This window comes from Dipodomys merriami, unplaced genomic scaffold, assembly GCF_024711535.1.
Source record: "Dipodomys merriami isolate MVZ:Mamm:240054 unplaced genomic scaffold, mDipMer1.0.p SCAF_192, whole genome shotgun sequence".
In the NCBI taxonomy this organism is placed as follows: Eukaryota; Metazoa; Chordata; class Mammalia; order Rodentia; family Heteromyidae; genus Dipodomys; species Dipodomys merriami.
The window spans coordinates 286,861-310,000 of record NW_027203293.1 but is presented as its reverse complement, the minus strand read 5'-3'; the positions used below and the strand labels follow the sequence as shown (position 1 = coordinate 310,000).

The window sequence follows — 23,140 nt, the reverse complement described above, 5'->3', positions numbered from 1 at the left end:
GTGGGGATCTGTTGCCCATGACTACCAAGCTCACAGTGGAAGTTGCTGGCAGGTTACTGGATCTCTTGCTGACTTGGTAAATGTCTGAACTCACCACAGTGATTATGTCCCCCACAGTCTGTGCTATTGCCATTGCTGGAGAATCTGCTACACACCCATACAGACCCTTCATCCCCTCAAGTTTCTAATACCATATCCTGTACCACAGGCTAAATATATAAATGTGGTCTAAAATACTTGGGACTTGATGTCTTGCCAGCTAGAAAGGCTTGGTCCCAGGAATAGCTTTGCAATAAACTTGTAATTCTCTGATTCATGGCCTGGCACTCTGGCCCCTCAACTCAGTGAAATGCATAGCTCTCCCTCCTTTAGTATATGCCCCAAAGCATCAGCCTGCCGAGGAGAAAGCTAGGGAGCTTGTCCCTAGATACTCTTGTCCCTCTTTTGAACAGAATCTGAACCTTGTTCCCTATACTTTTGTACAAGTTTGGCCTTCTTCCAAGACTTTTCTTGCCCTAGATCTCCAGCCTCTGCTGCAGGCCTCCTTTGTTTCCTCCCATTGCCTCCTGGGTTTCTGATGTCCTTGCTCTTGGTTTTAGCCTTGGTCTGATAGCTGGCTGATTCTGACTCCTAGGTCTCATCTCTGCCCTTGGGCCTGGCCTGGGCCAGGGGACATGGCTCAGGGAACATGCATGGCTCTGCTTCTTCTCAGTTGTTGGTTGCATGTTGCCAACACTGATCTTCGCGAGCTCATGGCCCCAGCTTTTGTTACTTACTGCTTTTTCTGCTTCTTTTTGCTTTCACTCTCTATCTGCTTATTCAGAGAACTGTCAGTGAAATCGTCCACTTCACTGGGAGATACCATTTCACTGACTTGAAACGTCGTATAAGGGATGCTTGAAAACTGCAAAAGAACCACAATAGGAAATATCAGCAAGTGGAAAATGATTTAATATGACTTTTCCAAGACATGCCATGTCTGGTTTGGAGGTTAAATCCTGCCTCTGCCCCCAAAGGTTCATGGGTTAAAGGCTAGGTCCTAGGGTAGTGTTATTACAGGTGTGGAACCTTTAAAAGGTGGGACTTAGTAGGAGGTCCTTAGATCATAGGACACATGCTCTCCAAGGTGATTGTGGGATCACTGTCTTCCCCTTTCTGCTTCCTGGCTGCAGATGGAGCAGCTTGCTCTGACATGTGCTCCAACTATGATGTGCACTCTCACCAGAGGCCCAAACCCATGGGACATGAACTTCAACAACGATGAGCTAAAATGAACTTCTCTTTATTTCATGAGTATCTTGATACCAAACAGGCTAACTCACTATTGTGAGATGCCAATGTCGTGTCCAGGTGTCAGCTCAGGAGCCCTAGGATCCAGCGTGGCACAGAAATCAGAGGGAAAGGACTTTCTCTGTGCCATCTCTGTAACGTCTTTTGTCATGTGGCCTGTAGGGCAGTATCTCTTGTGTTTGGAGTTTCACGTCAGGTTTCATGACTGGCTTTAAGGAACAATTTGCCTTTACCTCTTACCTGTGGGGGCTCAATTCCAGTCTGTGATAGTTACCCAAGAAAGAAGACATGCTAGCATCCTCTATCACTTTTATTTTCCATGCTGGATTCCATACAACTCACCTAAAACCACGCTTGCCAATGGCAGACTAAAAACTCCTAGGCTTTTATAGGAAAACCAAATAATTTCTGTTATGTTTGGAGGACAGGAGGTATTGATTACCTGGCAGTAGCAATAAAATAATTTCCTAGGGTCTCCTATATTTCCAAGGCTTCAACTATATGCAAAGGATTCTGTCACATATTGAATTATGTTCTCCTTTCCTAGTTTCATTATGTTAAAGTTTTGATCCCTAGGATCTTAGACAGTGACCTTGTATGGTCTTTACTGAGGGAAAGTTAAAATGGGGCCGCTGGATTGGGCCTTTATCCAACATGACTGGTGTCCTTATAAAAGAGGAAGCACATGGAGGGAAGATGGGGAGGTGCGATACACGGAGAGGATGCCATGCACAACCCAAGGAGAGAGGCTGGAGCAGATCCTTCCCTCACAATCCTCGGGAGACACCAAGACTACCAACACTTTGACTTTGGACTTTTAGCCTCCAGAACTGAGTCAATACACTTCTGTTGTTTAAGCCACTCCATTTCTAGCACTTGGTCCCAGTGTCCCGAGCAAACTAACACAGGTTCCAAGTCAAAATCTTCAGCCAAGAACTTCCTGCAAGGATCCAGAGGGTCTACTCTTGATTTCCAGTGGACTGCATCTGGATGTCTGCAGGTATTTCAAACATGCCCCACATGGAACTTTGTTATCCTACAAATGTGTCCACCATCTTCACCTTCCCAGTGGACTGAGGGGAACCCTGTCCTGTGGCATGGCAGGGCATGGGCTTGGAACTCAGATGTCCTCATTTGCTTATCTGTACTGCTACTTCCTCAGTCCTTAGTCTCCCTCTCCCATCCATCATCAATGAGGTTACCAAGGTGACCTTTAAAGATGCAAAATTGATCCTGTCACTCATGAAAAATGATTCCATCAATATTGTGAGGGACTTCAGCTGGATCCTCATTCCTTATTGTTTCCCCCAAAAGTCCAAATTTTATATATATATATATATTTAAAACCACAAACGAATTATAGAATATTTTTGATAAACATCAAACATTTTGCTAGCCATAAAACAATACTTAATCAGAGAAAAAAGTGATTAATATGACTATTCAAGAAGAAAAAAAAGACTAGAAAATACCATAAAAAATTGGGGATACATAATACAAACTGAGAAAAAAGTTACATCCTAGATGTTAGATAAAAGAATAAGTTCTTTCATGTTTAAAAAGTAATTGCTGGATCACAGTTTGAAGCCAGACAAAGCAGGAAAGTTTATGAAACTCTTATCTCCAATTAATCACCAAAAAGCTGGAAATGGAGCTATGGCTCAACTGGTACAGCACCAACCTAGAGAAAAAATGCTAAGAGACAGTACCCAAACCCCTGAGTTCAAACCCCAGTACCAACACACACACACACACACACACACACACACACACACACACACACACAATGGAATACTATGAATTGCTAAAATAGGTAATAAGGGGAAAGTAAGCTATAGAATAGAATACATATTATGAGACTAGTTGTATGTTTGTACATGTGTGACCATTTCCAGAAGTTATATAAAGAGCCATGCAGTTATTTCTGGATGGTAAGGTGGTAGAGCCAACTCATTTTAAAGGCTTTTTACTTTTAGCATTTTGATATTTAAAATGTCTGAGTGTCAAGACTCAAAAACTAGGTTGACTCAAGATATGAACGCAAAAATATAAAGACAAATCTAGATGGGTCACACCTCTGCCTAAAATCCTTTTGTGACAAAGCCCTGGGCTGGTGAGCTGCTGGGTTGAGAGCTTCCTGCTCAGGCCACTAGTCCCATGGAACTTTCTAGAATGCTGCCAAACATGTAGCTATGTGAGGAAGTGTCATCTCTGAGTGCCGCCTGCTCCAATATTTGAAGGCAAGTGTTTCAAATCTCTATCCAACTTACTTTCTCACTGTACTGCTCACTCTCCTTCCTGTCTACAGGCTCACTCATTAAGGTGCTCCAGAAGCTTCTTTGAGCAGCATAGTCCAAGGCTTTCCATTTTTGGAAGATGCATCAAAAGGAAGGCCATGTCAAAGGGGAAGAGAAAAAGGAACAAGAAAGAATAAAAGAAAGGAAGGAAGAGATTAATTTATGATATTAACCTTATTTTTTTTGAAAGAAAATATCAATGAGACCAAATAAATTTGTCAGATTACCTACACTTCCAACTTCTGGGGGGGGGTCCTAACAAAATAGGAATAAAAGAGTCCATTTCAGCTGCTGACTGAAAGCAGCAAGGGCATGTTTCTTCTTTAACATTTTTTATATAGTCTTAAGTAGTTGTAAACAGGAGTTTCGGTTCAACATGTCAGTGTAAGTACCATGCATCTTGATCAGTGTCAAGTGTGACAGGGTGCTGCAGACAGGGATGTTGAACAAGCAGACCAACTGCAAGGTCACAGTAAGCCTGGAGGGGGGCATGCGGAAGGCAGCAGGTGAGCTCCTAGAGTAGAGGGAGGGCAGGGGCCAGCTCTTGCAAGGACTTCACAGGCTGTAGGAAGGACTTTGGATTTCATTCTTAAGGGAGGTTTATTCTAGTGTGATGTTTTTTTTTCCTATCAGAAATTCAAAGAAATATGGACTAGGTATGGTGATACATACTTATAATCCTAACTACTTCACAGGTAGAGACAGGAGGATGGAGGTTCAGGTCAACCCAAGCAAAAAGTTAGCAAGCCCTCTGTTTCAACCAAGTATGGTTGTTGTGCCAGCTAGTCAGAAGGTGGGGGTAGCCGGATCATGGTGTGAGACCAGACCAGACAAAATCACTAGACTGTATCTGAAAAATCACTAAAGCATAAATGCCTCTTTGTGTGTTGTGGGGAGTGGTTAAGGGGGGGTTGAAGTAGTAAGAGTACATGGTCCTGCATTCAAACTCTAGGGACAGAGAAAGCCCAAGAAGTATGTCTCCCACCAGTTTTTTTTAATTTAATTTAATTTTATTTGTGAACATACTGTACAGAGGGGTTACAATTGCATGGGCAGGATTATGCGTACATTTCTTACCAAGCACTGCAGCCTCCTCCTTTGTTTACCCTTCACATCACTTCCCAGCCTCCCCCTTCCCCCCCCAATCCCCATCCTTCTCCTTCCCCCCTTCTCCCCCCCCCCCCGCACCGACGTTGTAAAGCTCATTTTGGACATGACAACTTGTACTTCTCATTGTTGCAACAGGTCCACCTGTATCCTTAAACAACTGGTTTTTCCCCATCTCCTCCACAAGTTATACTGACATCAAATATAGTGAAAGCAGGGGTTATACTATGGGGGAGGGACATACAAAGCAACAAAGAGATAATCTTATAGATGCATTAGAAACACATGCATGAAAGAAAAAAATTAAAATACATATCTAAGGGTTCATTTTCCTGACATCACATTATCTGACCTTTTCTGCTTGACTCATACATATACTAGATATTGCAAATAAGGGAAACCCTGGGACCTATGTTTCTTTGGGCCTGGCTTACTTCACTTAATATAATTTTTTCCAAGTTTTTCCATTTCCTAACAAATGGGGCAATGTCATTCTTTCTGATGGAGGCATAGAATTCCATTGTGTATATATACCACATTTTCTTGATCCATTCATCTACTGAGGGGCATCTGGGTTGGTTCCATATCTTAGCTATGGTAACTAATGCTGCAACAAACATAGTTGTGCTGGTAGCTTTAGTGTGGTCTTGTTTGTAAACATTTGGGTAAATGCCCAAAAGTGGGATTGCTGGGTAATAGGGGAGTTCTATGTGAAGTCTTTTGAGGAACCTCCATACTGCTTTCCAAAGTGGTTGAACAAGTTTACATTCCCACCAACAATGAAGTAAGGTTCCTTTCTGTCCACATCCCCTCCAGCATCTGTTGTTGTTAGAGTTCTTGATTTTTGCCGTTCTAACTGGAGTGAGGTGATATCTCAATGTTGTTTTGATTTGCATTTCTTTTATGGCTAGGGATGTTGAACATTTCTTCATGTGTCTATTGGCCATCCTTCTTTCTTCTTCAGAGAAGTTTCTCTTTAAGTCTTTCGCCCACTTATTTATTGGGCAGTTGTTTCTTTGCGGATTTGTTGTTGGGGGGTTTAATTTTTTGAGTTCCAAGTATATTTTAGATATGAGACCCTTGTCCGTTGTATGGCTAGTAAAGATCTTCTCCCAATCCATAGGCTTTCTATTGATCTTGCTAGCTATGTCATTTGCCCTGCAGAAGCTCTGCAACTTTATGCAATCCCATTTGTCCAACCTTTCTTTGATTTGTTGTGTTTCCGGGTCTCTATTCACAAAATTTCGGCCTTCTCCCACCAGTTTTGTTAAAACTTTCCAGCTTCTAGAATTGACTATGGTTCATAACTGCTAATCAAAGAAGTGAGGACTCCCATGCCAACAAGGTAGATAATGCTTTTGGCCCTGCAGCGGCTGGCCACTCTCTGAATGAGGAGAAGGGCTTGACACCTCCAGGGCCATAGTGGGAATTGTGGCCTGTCTTTTCCCACTCCTGAGACCAGAGCTTAGAGAAAGTCGGTGTCATAAGAGAATTAAGCCCCCAGGGAAAAATGATGGTGACTGATTGCTTCAGCCTCAGAATGGCACCAGCCTGGGAACCGACCAGGCTGGAAGAAGGCTGACTTATTTCATTCTATTCTCCATCCTTGTTATGCCTTGGGGGTGTGGAGGGGACATGGAGATCTATCTGAATCTATCTCTTTCTGTATCCATATCTTTCTATGTCTATCTTTATCTCTATCTATATAGCTATATATATATATATATATATATATCCATAGAGTTTGAGATAGATATAGCTCAGATATATATATATATATGTGATATATACATATGCAAACATGCACACTTATGTACACATGGTAAATATATACATGTGAGATATATATAATATGCCAAATATAATACATATACACATACACAGATATGAATGGTATATACATGAGCTATATGTCATGCATACATATATGTTAAATGTACATATCTCATGTATATATATATTTTTTTTTACATGTAGATTTGTGACAAAGATTCTTTGCATAGCCAAACTTTAGTGAGGCTCTTGAGGCTCTTAGGTCCATCTATATAATTCCTCATAAAACCTAGTTTTTGTAAAATCTCTGTAAAATTACTTTAACAAGAACGCTCTAACCTTGAGGCCTGATCATTCAGTATCTGACCAACAACCACCTCCTTCTCCATTATCAGGTGACATCTAGTCACCTTCAGCAAGAAACCTGTGAGGTTTCTTTCACAGGGCTTTTGTTTTGTGAAGAAATATTGTACACGTTGGGTGTGCCATCATGAAGATTCTCTCCTATCTTTCCTCCTCATAAGAGTCAACAAATTCCCCTTAATAAATCTTTGAGGACACTATTTGTAAAAACTCCAAGTGTGTATGTGTGTGTGTGTGTGTGTGTGTGTGTGAGAGAGAGAGAGAGAGAGAGAGAGAGAGAGAGAGAGAGAGAGAGAGAGAGCGAGAGAGAGAGAGAGAGAGACAGACAGACAGACAGACAGATGGACAGACAGACAGACACAGAGAGAGATAAAGAGAGAGAATATATCCCATCAGGTCCCATTTTGTAGGAGCTCTAAATGTATGTGTGTGAGAGAGAGAAAGAGAGGGAGAAAGAGAGAGAGAAGACAGAGAGAGACAGAGAAAGAATGTATCCCATTTCCAGACCTCAGGAACTCAACAGCAGACTGGGTTTTCTTTAGATGTGGGGTCTCCGTATTGGAGGTTTTGACTAGGGAGATAGACCTCTAGTCCTGTCTCAGGTTTCTATAGTGTTTGCAGACAGTACGTCTTCTGGACTTGACATCTCACTTTACTTCCATATTTCCTTGCATGATAAAGTCCCAGATCTACCCCACCCTAGCCTTTCCTCCAAAAGAGTGATATCCCCATAAGCTGAGCATGCTATCCAGTTAAGGGAGGGGCAGGGCTCACCTGCTATTTATATTTGGTTGTGTTAACTTTTCTCTTGTATTTGTGGCTTATGGAGCCTTGTGGTTGAGTGAAGTACGTGGAATCAAACAGGACTTCCTCTCCCTGTGCCTCTCCATCCTGTTGCTTGAAGATGGGACACTAACAGAGGGGGATCTAATAGAGATCACCAGCTTATCTTTCCTAGCTAACTCTGACCTGCCCATCAAAATCTTTTGGAATTCCATTGTGTTATCTCTATCATCCAATAGATTTGGGTCACCTGTGAGTATAAGCATTTGTTTTACACCTGGGCAGAGCTCTATATCTCCTGGAAACTAGAGATGGATTCACTAAACAGGGTCTTTGGATGGTGTTTAATCAGTTATTATCCCATCAGCTTACACTCACCTCCATCACATATTATTCTCTTCTCCAGAAGCATCAGGAAGACTTCCAAAAAAGAGTAGTACTTTGCAGAATTGGGCTGTATGGGATCACCATCGTTGCCTGTCTAATAACCTTGTTAGAAATGACCTAACAGCTATTACATGATCTGTCCTGAATCAGGCTACATATGGTTATCTCACTTTCCAAATTTATCCCAGATTCCTTCCACAGACTAGTTTTCCCAATTTCTTATAATTCTTCAAAACCCAGGAAGATAATTAAGCTCTTCTCACTGTTTTGGGGGCATGCTGAATATAAGTCACAATATGGCAGTTATTCAACTGAATATTTTTCACCAATCTTTAGTTTGTGCTGCTCTTTACTTAATTTTGTGACTCTTTTTCTCATCTGAAGCCAACTTTCTTTTACAGTAGAGTAAGAATTAAGCTTGAGGAAGTGGACTGCTCCAGAATCATTCATCAATATTACATTAACAGTAGTTCGTATGCCTTAGAACTCAGGGCCTGGGTACTGTCCCTGAGCATTTTTGCTCAAGGCTTGTACTTTGCCACTAGAGCCACAGCTCCACTTTTGGCCTTTTGGTGATGAGTCTCATGGACTTTCCTGCCACAGATGGCTTTGAACTGTACACATCTCAGCTTTCTGTATAGGTATGATTGTAGACATGAGCCAGTTGTACCCAGCAAAGCCACTAGCGCCTGGCATCTTCTTTTTGGTATATGATTGGGCCCCCGTCTTTTGTTATTGCCTGTATTATTAATACCATTGTCAATCTAATTATTATTTTTTGGTAGGGATGTTTATCCTGAGATTTGGCTTTCCTGACAGAGTTCTTCACAATCAGAGCCATTTTCCTACATCCATTATTGGCAACATCCTCATCTTTGGTAATTTCAAGATTCTAGTCCACAGAAGGAGAACCTATACATCTGCCCCAGTTTTCACTTTGGGGAGCTTTCTGGCTCTCCTTTTCCCTCTTGCCAGGTTGCTGAAAGGATTACTTCCTCCTCTTTTGTGAGCCACCCACATTTCTAGGCATAGAGTTTCTGGATCACCTTTTCTATCTCCAGTCCCCTTCCCCGAAGGTTGTTTCTCTGGAGCAGTATCTATCCTGTTACTTGTACATTTGGGATCTTGAATTGGATGGAGGATCCAACACTAATTTCCAAAGTATGGAACTAATATTTATAGTTGCTTACTACACACCAGGCACTAACTCTTCAAGATTTCTGTGAGCATGGATGTAAAGATGGGTTTTACAATTTCTGGCTTTCTTTGTTTATGATCCTGCTCTGTGCTTGGATAGATAGACACCTAGAGCCGTAAATAGTCTTTGGTCTTCTGACACGCCTTCTCATATGGATCATGAGGCATTTCTGTACCTTTACCATTTTTCCCATGTCAGGTCTACCAGCCTTTGGAGTAATAGGTTTCAAGGATTTATCTGAGTAGTTTTGCCTCTATATTGAATTCTAATTCCAGTCTGTAGAAAAGGCTGTGTCATGTAAAACACTGTTCCTGACCCACTGGGGCTAAATGAAAGATATTATTTTGAAAAAAAAAATGCCTTGGAACTAGGAGCCTGGCTCCCATAAAATTCATTCCAAGCTAAAGGTTTTCAGTTCTTCATGGCTAGATTCCTAGAATCTTCCAGAGCTCTTGTGAAGAATGTGATTTTTTTTTTTAGGCTGACTCCCACAGAGATTTGAATCAGGACCAGGAATTGGTCTATATAAACATTCCTGGTGATGGGGACCAGTCATGCAGCACCTCTCTCTCACCTCTGCTGCCTCCTGCTAGTCCTTCTTCTTGAGCAACCAGTCCTGTGCATTGCTTTTGCTGTGCTAACTGCTTCCCTAGGAGGTAGGTGGGTGAAAGCAGATTCTTTCTGAATCTGGGGAAGAGACAGGGTTGGCCTGTCTCTTACTACATGAGGTGCTTCCCTGAGTCCCTCTCCTTTCCTTGTTGACTTGGCTTTGAGCTTCTTTACTTTTTTATTTATTTATTTATTTATTTTTTGGTCTGGTCATGGGGCCTGAACTCTGGGCCTGGGCGCTGTCCCTTAGCTCTTCAGCTCAAGGATAGTGCTCTACCACTTGAGTCACAGCGCCACTTCCGACTTTTTTCTTTTTGCTTATGTGGTGCTGAGGAATTGAACCTAGGGCCTCAGGCATGCAAGGCAAGCGCTCTACCACTGAGCCACCTTCCCAGCCCCAAGCTTCTTCACTTTTTTCGAGCTCCTTGCTTCCTGGTTTCCTCTGGCCATGTCTCTCTGACACCTTGTGGAGGAGACTTGAGCTCCTCCTTTAGCCTATGTCAGCTGGTGTTTGAAGCTCCTTTCCTAGAAGGTGGAAACTCCTGTTAGTGCTCCCTGCTCAGCTGCGATTTTTGCATGTGGGCTCTGACAGAGCAGACAATCAGAGCTTGTTCAAATTCTGTGGCAGAAGGCAGGACTAGCTTTTCTGCTTTCTCCTTCTTTGAGCCTGGCCACAGGATCTGACGTCCTCACCTAGAAGCCCGCCTCTGTCCAAAGAACATATTTGCCTCTGACTTTCTTTACCTAACTTGGCTATGTTCCTGGCACGTGGCAGTGACCCAGGACCCTTGAGCTGCCGAGTCTGTCCATCCCTTGTCACATTGCAATCCTTGCCCCATTTCACAGGCAAGACATAATCATGGATCTATTACCATCAAAACTCTCCAGAAAGATAGGATTTGAACCCATCCGCAAAAAGGCAAAGACACACCACCAATGGCTTTTAGGGAATACGTGTCTTTTCTCTTTATTTCCATCTCTGTTATATTGTCTATAGTGGGTGAGAGGAAAAGCTTTTTGTCCTCTATGGGTCCCTAGGACCCATAAACTGACAGCAGACAGACTAAATAGATAGAACACAAATTTTATGGTGCTTGGAGGAAATGCAGTTTGTGCACCTCCCTTCCATAGAAGGCAGAAGGGCGAAGGCAGGCCAATTTCAGGGGAATAGTAAATGATTTTTAGGGGTTCTTAGTGGGCTTGGGGAACATACAGGGTTTCTTCCTGAAGTATGAGTTTGGTTAACAAGGACTCAAGGAAGGGCCAGAGATAATTGTTTTCTTCTTGGAGGATCTGGACTTTAAGCCAACAGGGAGGTATTGAGTGTAGACTCTTTTTGCATTGGCTGCTAAGTTCATTCGACTTAAAAAAGTATAGCAGACCAGGGTGTCATTTTTCAGGGTTTTGCAGGAGCCTGGGTGTGGCATGGAGCCTGATCTGGAGGCTCCAATATAGCCTACATATTTGGCTCCAATTGCCAGTGTCATGGGAGGCTGGACTTACTAACAACTCAACATGTGTTGGCTTTAAGAAACTCAATATGGAAAGACAAATAGCTGAGAAGTATGCTCATATAGACCAACTATACTTGTATTCACAACTTAAATATAGATAAGATGATTTGTGTAACTACCAAAGGGATGGTAGATAAAAAAATACAGCTTACAAAAGAATGATATCATACATCTCTCTGGGGTGAGTACTAAGTGCTATGTATAGTCTGGAGTCTTTCCTTCTCATCTTTTTCCAATCTACCTTCTCTTCTCCCTCATTTTCTCAAGGTTGATAGGAAACGTAGTCAGCAAATAACTTTCAGGCTCCTGCTTATGGTTATTTAGTCAAATGCTCACATTTCCTAGCCATCATTGACTTTGCAATGGTTCCAGTTTTTGGAGTTCCATGAGAGTACACATGTGGACAAGAGCTCCAAATAAAAACCCATTTTGCTGATGAATACTCATAATCTGGCTCATGTGTGCCTGACTTCTACTTCTTTATCCTTTCTTTTAGGATTTCTGGCTATTTTATTTGACCACATTTGAGGTTCAAAATATAGCAAGCAAAGAGAGGAGCAGAAGGGGATGTAACAAAAAATCCAATTTATTACTACCATGACTATAGATGTGAATAAATCGGTGAATTGGTGATGGATTGATCACACTGAGGCTGGACTTACGTGATTAAAATGCTGTTTAGCCATTCATCTCTAGCACCTTAGAGGGAGGGGGCTTTGGTTTTATTGGGTACAAAATTAAGTCCCTAAATGTAATCTTGTCAAAGTTTGTACTGCATCCTCCTAGTTGTAGCTACAAAGGTTCACTGAATTGATTTTCTTTTTGGTGGCGGTGGGGGTCTGGCTCTGAGACTGGGCTTGTTTCAAATGCATGCTGAGATGTTATTGGAGGGAGTCCAGTCCCCTTCATTGTTCTCCCCATGAGCTTCGAGATAGGACCTAGAACCCAGGGAACCAGTATGTAATCTGGGAAAGAAATGACCTATGTTGGGGGGGGGGTGGAGGGTGTCGGGGGGAACAGAGCCTGTGTTCATAGAACAAGGATAGGAAGACTCACAAAAATAAGGAAGAGATAGGCAAGACTGAGGAAGATACCTGTGTGCCAACACTTTGCTGAGGCCTGTTTTTCTGAGGCGAGATGGGTGGTGGAGTTAACTTGCTATTCAAATATGATTTAGGATGGCTGGCCCATCTGTCAGTATAAGAGATAGTACTCACACCCTCATTCCCTTTCTCCCCCTGCCCCATGAAAAACTATAAAGCCACTGAGGGTCTTAGCCATGAGATCCAGGCAGGATGCAGTCTTTCTTACCAGACTTCTTGTAGGCCCATGTTGTCTGACTGGCCTGGTGTCTTAGGGATTGAGGTTGTGTCATCCCAGAGGGGTGAATATCCAGGGAAGAATCAATGTCAGAAAAGTCCAGGTCAGAAAGAGAAGAGACTTGGGAAAGCAGTTTAGAACGGAACATTGATCCCTGAGAGGTGCTGGCTCCTGAGAAGCTGTCAGAGCAAAGCACAGGAGCTGGTTAGTTTCTGGTCAGAAGCCAGGTTAGGGAACCAGGCCTATGGCATGCTGGGAGTTTGAGGGAGTGATGGTTCCTACAGACTTCAGCTAGTCTCAGCTAGTCTCAGCTGCAAGACTAGAAGAGACAGACTTGTGGACAAATGGGGAATAAGCATTTGTGATGCTGGGCAACAGAGTTACAAATTGCCAAATGCCACTTTCCTAAAAAAATGAACAATACGTGGTTGCTCTCAAAGTCGACTGGGCCAGACTTCTATCACTGACTGTGAGATATTCTTGGACATTCCTCCTCTTTCCTGGCTCACAACCCTGATCTTCCCAATGGCTTGCTCTGTTTCATCATTACAATAGACAGAATAGAAAGACCACTGATGAGGATGCCACCAACGTTTAAAGTGTAAAGGTGGGTGACCCACCATGAAGACCTCCTCAATCACATACTCATGTCTCCAGAGCTGGGCATACTAAAGGGCAATTACCTGCTTTTCCATAGATATTTCATCAGTTGTCTAGGTTGCGTCTCGGGATTTTACCTGAATGAGAATTTAGACCTTGGAAATAAACTTGACCATATTTTTTCCCTGGATAGGCTGCAACCTGTCTGTGGTCACCCAATAAAACACCACCAGTAAGCATTAGTCCTGAGCCCTTTGCTGTCTGTCCCCAGATGAAACTTTCCACACCTAGATGGATCTGCCCGTTCATCTCTGGAATATCATCCCCTGTGAACAACTATGTGGCAGAAGTGAACAAGGTTGTGGTTTCTAGAGGTCTATCACTCATCCCCTCCCCCACCCCGTTTCTTGGGGGAACTGCTCCCTGAACCCTAGTTTACCTCCTTCTCATCTTGGAGCTTCAAAGGTTTCTGAAACATCAGCCCTAAGTATAAGTTTCCACCTGTCTTATCCCCAAAAGAAAAAAATATTACCTTGGTGTGATTTTTGAAGGATGCATCCTGAATTCTATTGGAAGAAAAAAAATACAGAAAAACATTATTGGCAAAGAGAAAAGAAGTTCCTTTTATTCAGAAAAATCTTGCTAAGGCTGTGATGCTAAGATTGAAGTAGAAAAGGTTTGGATTATAGAAAATTTCTATTTTTACCTCCATGTTTTCTCTCTGTAACTATTCTGAGGCTTATTTTATTTTTAATTTTTTAAAATGAATTTGTTATTGGTATTATAAAGGTGTTGTATAGAGGGGTTACCGTTACCTAAGGCAGGTAATGAGCTCATTTCTTTTTGGGCAATCTCCCTGCTTCTCTTGCTGTCCTCCCAGCTTTTCCCTCCCATCCCACCCACAAGTTGTACAGTTCATTTTCAACACAGTGTCTAGTGAGTACCATTGTTGTGTCGGTTCACCCTTTGTCTCTCCATTTCCTCCCCTACCACCCCTTCAAAGACAGATAAATGAAAAAACAAGACAAACAGAAAAGAAAACAACAACAACAACAAAGAAAAATCCTCTTGTTTCCACTTCCTGATATTCTGAAGTTTAAATGGCATAAAATTGGAGAGGAGGTCGGGTGCTGGTGGCTCACACCTGTAATCCTAGCTACTCAAGAGGCTGAGATCTGAGGCTTGTGGTTCAAAGCCAGCCTGGGGAAGCTGGGAAGGTGGCTCAGTGGTAGAGCGCTTGCCTTGCATGCATGAGGCCCTGGGTTCGATTCCTCAGCACCACATAAGCAAAAAGAAAAAAGCCGGAAGTGGTGCTGTGGCTCAAGTGGTAGAGCGCTAGCCTTGAGCTAAAGAGCTGAGGGACAGCGTCCAGGCCCAGAGTTCAGGCCCCACAACCAGACCCCCCCCCCAAAAAAGCCAGCCTGGGCAGGAAAGTCTCTGAGACTCTTATCTCCAATTAAATGTGCAGAAAATGGGAAGTGTTTCTGTGGCTCAAGTGGTAGAGTGCTAGCCTTGAGCTGAAGAGCTGAGGGACAATGCCCAGACCCAGAGTTCAAGCCCCACAAACGACAAAAAAACAAACAAACAACAAAACCACAAACATAAAACAAAACAAAACTGGAGAGGACTCAAGAAGATAACTTTCAAGAAATTGTGGTTCCTGAGTATCCAAGTACTCTCTGCTTATTTCTTAGAAAATCACTAATACATCTTTCTGTCATAAGCTGAAGGACATCTGTTTAGCAGAGGTGGCTGAAGGGCAGGCGGAATAAATATATTGAGATTTATTTTTTAATTTTAAGGAAGCTGCTTATGTCACTTAGCCACCTGAATGTCTGCCTTGAGTGACACTATATAAGGAATTTCATGTACAGTTGGAAGAAAATACTCCATCAATTCCAGTAATAAAGAGCAACCCAGGGAAAGCAGGCAAGAAATAACTTGAATTTAAAAGTTAAATATTTAACACATTTTTCTGTCATTTCACACGTGGGATTGAATCTAATTAAGACTATCACCTGATTGTTAAAGTGATATCTAAAACTTAAGTATCAAGATTAAATGGTGAAATTACAATAGTCACTTAGGAAGGCAAACTCCAAACTTGTGTACACAACATGTTTTAAATTGCTAAAACAAAACTACCAAACAAAATCCACATGGATCAAGTATCCATATAAGAAGGGCAGAAAGACCAAATTAAAAATGATTTCTAAATTGTCTGTTTGATTTTCATGTGAGTAGGTTGGGGGAGATTTTTTTTTAACCTTTCACTTTTTCAGCTTTCTCATTTTTAAGTAAATATGTTCTTGTCTTTTAAAATCGAAATATGCACAAACATACTAAAAAGCAGAAAGAAGGGATGAATGAATGAAGAGAGAAAAGGATAAGAGTGATGAGGAAAGGCTTATGTTATGGTTCTGGCTTATGTTATGGTTCATGATCTTGAATTCTTCACCGCTTCTGTAACACAAAGCTCTTCATTTATGAAATAGGAGGGTGTGTGTGTGAATAATGGTTGGAAGGAATTAAAGCCAGTAGCAATTGTGAAATGCATACTAACAACTATGGATAGTATTCACTGATATTTTGGGATAAGAGCATGCAGAAGTGATTACAGTGGTGCTGGAGGTGCCTGGTCCTGGGCTTTTCCATCCTCTCATCAGTTGCCGACTCCAGGTCATAAACTGACAGCCTTCCTGTATGAAACGTCAGCTGTCTTTCCATGCCTTGTAAGAATATCTTTGGCCAGGCTCCAGTGGCTCATGCCTATAATCCTACTCAGGAGGCTGAGATCTGAGGATCCTGGTTCAAAGCCTGCCTGGGCAGGAAAGTTCGTGAGACTCTTATCTCCAATTTACAGAAAACCAGAAGTGGTGCTGTGGATCAAGTGGTAGAATGCTTGCCTTGAGCTGAAGACCTCAGGAACAATGCTCTCACAACTGACAAAAAAAAAAATCTTTGGAATATTTCTTCTTGGATACTTGGAACTTGTACGTTTCCTAATGGCTATGGGAGTTGGGATGCCAACTCTCAAATGGGAATGGAAATCCAGTTATGGTAAGAGCTGCCTAGGAAGAACTAGCAGGGGGAAAGAAAAATCAAATCCAGCATATTTTTAATGAAAATACTAGTAGGTAAAAAATGTATGAATCCAAGTCATTCTACTGTTGAGGTCTCTGTAGCATTACTTACTACAGAGCAGAATCTGTTATAAAGTTTTGGATTACTTCTGTAAAGAGTCCCATTCTACATCCCTTTTTGCTTAATAAGATGGGCTATAGTCCTTTCTGGAACATTGCTTCTTGTGAGATCAGAAGACTATTTTTTTAAAAAATAGATTACAGGTCATGTGGCATGGAAAACTTTCAAAGCATTTTCAGGTATATTACTTCATTTAATCAACACAATCACACTGAAGAAAGGTGGTAGTTTGTGTGTGTGTGTGTGTGTGTGTGTGTGTGTGTGTGTGTGTGTGTATGTGTGTGTGTGTGTATGCATGTGCGCACGCTTGTGTGTGTGCCAGTCCTAGGGCTTAAACTCAGAGCCTGGGTGCTGTCCTTGAGCTTTTTTTGCTCAAGGCTAGTGCTCTACCATTTGAACCACAGTGCCACTCTGGCTATTTTATTTTTTTGTGCTTAATTGGAGACAAGTCTCATGAACTTTCCTGCTCAGACTGTCTTCCAATTGTGATCCTCAGATCTCAGCCTCCTGAAGAGGTAGTATTACACGTGTGAGGCAAGAAATCACCAAGAAAAGTAATTTTTATCTCCGAGGAAATGAAACTATAGAGAAAGTGGGTGACATGCCATCATGGCCACACCATGACATTTGCTATATATAGCCAATCTATCCAGTGCGCTACATCTAGTCAGCATTTGAAACCCTCAGTCAGATGGGACTCTTGTTCTTCATGGCGCCTGATGCTGTATTTCTACTCTAGGCCCACATGTAAATTTGTTGGGTTACGCCACAAATCAAAAGGTGATGTTCTTTAAAGAAATGATGTTGGTCTGACTTAACATAATTCACCCAGAGCCATGGCATAATATGGGATAATATATAATACTAATAATAGCCAGTATTTACAGAGTTTTAAATTGCTATGTACCTGGCATAGCTCATGCTATGTGCTTGGTAGATCCTTATACAATTTAACCCCTTTAATAATCACATAGATCATGGAGGGTAGGACTATTGCTATTATTAATTTCAGCGAAGAAAATCAAGATAGAGAGATTAAGTGGCTTTTCCAAGTTCATGACACTAGTAAATGAGAGGCACCTGGCACTCAAAGTTAAGCAGACAAGCTTCCTAAGAGAGAAAGGAAAATGTGCTCATTGAGACAAAATCCTCTTTGCTACAAAGAAAGCAAATAAATGGCAAACTTAATCTCCCTTCACTGTCGGATTCTATAGTAGACATTACCATAGAATCACAGTATTCTTTCATGCTGGCCCAATAGGGTCTTTGAATCATCATTGACCTCCTGTAATTAGCCCATCAGAGTGAGAGATGGGAGCCCATTGTTATTTCCAGAGCTTATTTTGTAAGTGCCAATTAATTTGTAAAGTTGGTTTTTAAAAGTAAATGTGTGTTTGTGTGTCTGGCTTTATAAATTGGATTTGATCACTTGATTGAGTTTGCACAGATTGAACAACTGCTCTGGTCAGCAGGTCACTCTTCTAAGCACTGAGGTTCAACTCACAGAATTATATCTTAAAGATATGAAGAGAATATTCTATCTCAAGCAATCTTGATATGAATTCTTCTGAAAAGCTGAGAATTCTTTTGCAATCCCTTTCCTACCTTGTTTTGCATAATCTGGCTTGGTACTTTGGGTTTGCATAGCCTGAGGCATTCTTTCCTGTGCCTTTAAAGTCATTTTAGCATTCACCTACAGTTTTTTTTTGCAGTATCTTTCCAGTTTTTGCTAGCAGGTCATTTATTTTCAAAGCTTTTGCTTTATACACAGTTTCATTCACTTGACAACATTATATTTGTCCTAGTCTAGCAGGGTAATATATTTACAAAGATACGGCACACAGAAGGGACATGTTAAGAATACTTGATTCATACTGTGCAAAAGAAAAGCCCTGAATGCTATTTTTCAGTATTACAATCACAGTTGGTACTTGACCAGCAGGGATATTAGGATCCCAAGAGGAAGCTTAAGAGTAGAGTCACACAGAGAAGAGTTTTCTCAGCAACAGAGCAATTACCTCTGACATGTAACAACTAAGCTTCCGCAAGGGTAGCAGGAATGGAGGACAGTACATCTAATTCTATGGAGAAGGACATAAAGGTAAAATCCTTGTGTGATGACTGATAATATCCTGCTTTGGGGATGTAGGCTGTATACAATCAGATTAAAAATTTTAAATTCAAGCTGCCTGGAATGCTTGTAAGTTGGCAGCAGAACTTGATCCAGAAAGAAAAAAGAATTTTGTTCTGCTTCTAGGTCAATATTAAGATGATGCAGATGGCCTGGCTTTTTAACATTTCTGTACCTGGCTGGATATGGCGGTGAAATCACTGTTTCAGGAAAGGCACCACATGGACCTCTGTGGAAAACCACATCAGCCCTCCACCAGCAAACCCTATAAGGAGGCTGCCATCAATAATAGAACCCAACTCAACAAAATGTTGTCCATCACAAAAACAGTTTTGAAAAAATGTCAATCCTACCATGACAGCTAACACTTCAAAAGTCAGCTGCCAATAGCATAGATTCCTTCCAGTGGGGTGAATGACCACCCCTGGAAGCATTCTAAGGCCTGGAAACGTAGTATCAGAGAATAGAAAGGTAGTCTAAGAGGTAGAGACCACTGAAAAAAGTTAGCTGTATGGTTGTTACCAAAGTGCTGTTTTTAAAAGTAACAATAAAAGATCAGTAATAGGAGATGGATTGAAATATGGTGACTGGGCTTGAAAAGGGTGTTAGGGAGGGGGAATGAAGAGAGGATGGTTAGTTCAAGAAGAGGAACAGCCTTCAATGTTCTATAGCAACATAGGGTAACTATAGTTGACAACAACTAACTGAATATTTTGAAGTAGTTAGTACAGAGGTTTTGAATGCTCCCAACACAAAGGAAGGACATATATACTAAGTGGTAGATTTAATATTTGATCACTATACATTTATTGCATTCAATAGTTGGAACATTACACTGATCTCATAAATATGTACAATTATTTTCTGCCAACTAAACAACAGAGAATATTAAATTTATAAAGTGTGATATTATATTTAAGTACATGATATTAGCATATGATCACAATGTACAAATACCTAAGTATACCTAAAATATTACATAATGTATTATCCTTTGACAAAAGGTGGAATTTGGGAGGGAGGTATGGCTCAGCAGTAAAGTGCCTGTGTAGCAAGTGCAAAGTTCTGAGTTCAAACTCAGGAATTTTTTGGTACCACCAAATATGAAAAAAAGTTGAGGTTGTCATTCTGGTAATCAAGAAAAGACCAAAAAACCTCAGTCCATAAATGACATATATGTATATGACTAGTCAACACAACCCACACACTCACACGTGCACGCACGTGCGCGCGTACACACACACAATAACTCAGGGGAGCATATAACCAGTGTGAAAAAGTGATTGTCATCTCTGAGTGGTGCTGACTTTTGTTTTATTCTTCTTTTTTAAAATATGTGGTTTCTAAAACACCCACAAAGAACATGTATGATTTGTACAGTAAGGGAAAGAAGAGATGCAGGCTTTTTATGTTCATGAAGTTCTCCTCTTTCCTCACATTCCTTTGAGGTACAACCAGTGGAACTGTCCTAACAGTCTTCCTACCTGTCAGCACCAACTAGAGAGTTGGCATTTCCCTGTTACTTCAAGTTTGTCCCTTCTTCCTGGGCATCGTGTGAACTACCATCCTTCATACAGATACTACTTCATACAGATTCTCTCCCTTCCACACCTTCTCTAACACACTCTCTCTTCTCAGAATACTCACCCCTTTTAATAATCTTTTCAATGTCTTCTTTTCTATCCTCTTCCTCCTTCATATATTTGCCTTTGAATGGATACTTGCTTCTTTCCAGATACTTTTCCTTCTCCAGATACTCTTCCTCTTCCAGATTCTTCTTTGGATGTTTTTTTCTCTCTTTCAGACGCTGTTTCTTTCTCATAAGCTTTTCCTTTTGCAAAAGCTCTTCCTCCTTTAGAAGTTCTTCATCCTTCAGAATTTCTATGATCTCCAGATGCTCTATGTTCCTTAGATGCTCTCTGACTCTGAGATCATCTTCTTCCTCAAGATAGGCATCATCTTCAGGTTCTTCATCTCCAAGAAGCTCTTTATCTTCAGAAAGTTCTTCATCTACAAGAAGCTCTTTATCTTCAGAAAGTTCTTCATCTCCAAGAAGCTCTTTATCTTCAAGAAGTTCTTGATCTCCAAGAAGCTCTTTATCTTCAAGAAGTTCTTCATCTTCAAGCTCTTCACCTTCAAGAAGTTCTTCATCTTCAAGAAGCTCTTCACCTTCAAGAAACTTTTCAAGAAATGTGTTATCTCCTGGAGATTCATCTCCTAGAGAGTCTTCGTCTCCTAGAGATTCTTCAGCTCCTAAAGACTCTTCATGCTCATGAACATCTTCATCCTTGAGATGCTCTTCATCGGCAAGAGGCTCTCCCTTCTCCAGCGATTTCTCCTTTTCAGTAGGTAAAGACTCATCCTGCGGACTGTCTTTCTCAAGCTCTACTTCAATATTCTCTTCCTTTGAAAATAAGTTCTCTCTGGAAGGTTGGGGAGTTGTGGAAGAGGGAGAAGATGACATGTCTGGTTGCAGATTATTTTTTATCAGACATGTTGGAGAAGCATTAAGCGGATAAAGCCTTCCAGCAGCAGGAAGTCACTTTACCATCCTGGTAACCAAGAGAAGAATAACATTCCATTACTCAGTGACAGCCAAAAGAAAAGCCATTTGAACCCATTTGTGTTCACTTACTTCATTCATTAACCTTAGAGGGTCTATAAGGGTGAGGATTGTCTGCAGTATCTATAAAAGGACCCCCCAAAAAGAGTTCCATAACTCTTTTTTTTTCTGTAGGTCGTGGGGCCTGAACTCTGGGCCTGGGCGCTGTCCCTTAGCTCTTCAGCTCAAGGCTAGCGCTCTACCACTTGAGCCATAGCACCACTTCTGGCTTTTTCTGCTTATGTGGTGCTGAGGAATCGAACCCAGGGCCTCATGCATGCAAGGCAAGCGCTCTACCATTGAGCCACCTTCCTAGCCCCTCCATAGCTCCTGATAGCCCTTTCCATAGCTGGTTGGGGAGACCATATTGAGAGATAAAGACTTGAAATTATTGGACAACTTGAAGTAAATTAGGAGGGCTGGAAAGTGATCAGTGTTCAGTAATCTCATTAGAGAACATTTACATGTATGTAAGAATTACTTATTGCCTCAATGAAGACAAGTTCTTTTGAGATCTGGGTAGGAAAAGCCATACATACAGAACCTGCCTTGTAAATGTAAATGTGGGAAAAAATAGTCAACTACAGGAATTGGTAAAGAGAAGAGGCATGCCTCACAGATAGCTCCATACGTTTGTGAGGTTGATGGTAGGAACTAACCAGACCTGCCAGGGCCAGGAGAAAGTGATCTTGCAGAGATGAGGAGAACTATACAAGAAAAGGCAGAGTATTTTTTTTTAATTTAATTTAATTTTATTTGAGAGCATACTGTACAGAGGGGTTACAATTACATTGGCAGGATAATGCATACATTTCTTACCAAGCATTGCAGCCTCCTCCTTTGTTTACCCTTCACCTCCCTTCCCAGCCTCCCCCCTCCCCCCCCCACCGACATTGTAAAGCTTGCTTTGACATGACATTTCGTAATTCTCCTTGTTGCAACAGGTCTACCTGAATCCTTAAACGACTTGTTTGTCCCCATCTCCTCCACATGTTATACTGACATCAAATAAAGTGAAAGCGGGGGTTACACTGTGGGGGAGGGACATACAAAGCAACAAAGAAATAATCTTATAAATGCGTTAGAAACACATGCATGAAAGAAACGAAAACATTAAAATACATATTTAAGGGTTCGTTTTCCTAACATCACATTATCTGACCTAAGAAAAGGCAGAGTATTAAAGCCCATTATTAAACACTTTGTTGATGGGGTATCAAAGGACTAAATTTTGACACATTTATTTGCAGACCAAATTAGCTTTTACTTATAATTTATGAATCTGGGCATGCTCAATTTTACAAAATAGAACAAGAACTCCTACCAGGCAATTGCACAATAGTGGGTTTTATAAGAATTGGGGGAAAGTGATTAATTCACATTGGTTTATTTCAAGTTATGTTAAAGTTAGAGTCTAAGAGATGTCCTCATTTGGACTCATGTAGCCTGGAATCTTTGTTTTCAGGAAAAGTGAAATAATTTAGAGACCTAGCTGCTGCTTTAAAATTTCAGTTCGATTATGTACCATTGACCACAAGTAACTCTATTCTAGTTGTTCTATTGTGTTCACTGGTTACTAGTGCAGAAACTCAGTCCACAATGGCCTCCTATCATTTTTGTTTGGTACTGGTAAATGCTAGGCATGTTAACAAACCACGGATATTGGCAGCTTTATTGTCATTGTCTTGCTCTTTGGTCTGTTGTTTTATGGCCTTATGCTGTGCTGTGCTGTGTATGTGTCAGTGCGTGTGTGTGTGTGTGTGTGTGTGTGTGTGTGTGTGTGTGTGTGTGTGTGTGTGCAGGCTGTCTTTCTCAAATGCTTTTTGGAGGAGATGAGGCATAAATAACACATGATTGGTGGTGTAGGTAGCTGTCTTTGGGACAAAGAATGTACTATGAGGAAGCGTCAGGACCGAATTCTATGTCTACAGAAAGCATTCCCATTTATTTATTCATTTATTT

At 41.3% G+C, this 23,140-nt stretch overlaps 1 protein-coding gene across 1 annotated transcript in view; it reads right to left on the bottom strand.

Annotated features, from left to right (window-relative positions):
- The window catches only part of Erich6b (glutamate rich 6B), a 47,862-nt gene that overhangs the window by 10,555 nt on the left and 14,167 nt on the right, over window positions 1-23,140 (bottom strand). Inside the window, exons 3-8 of the mRNA XM_070028425.1 lie at window positions 20,855-21,128; window positions 20,224-20,755; window positions 13,774-13,807; window positions 12,633-12,820; window positions 3,561-3,649; window positions 777-904 (exon numbers count right to left, since the gene is read on the bottom strand). Of these exons, the coding sequence (XP_069884526.1) occupies window positions 777-904; window positions 3,561-3,649; window positions 12,633-12,820; window positions 13,774-13,807; window positions 20,224-20,755; window positions 20,855-21,040 (1,157 nt within the window). The 5' untranslated portion in view covers window positions 21,041-21,128. The remainder of the gene's footprint in view (window positions 1-776; window positions 905-3,560; window positions 3,650-12,632; window positions 12,821-13,773; window positions 13,808-20,223; window positions 20,756-20,854; window positions 21,129-23,140) is intronic.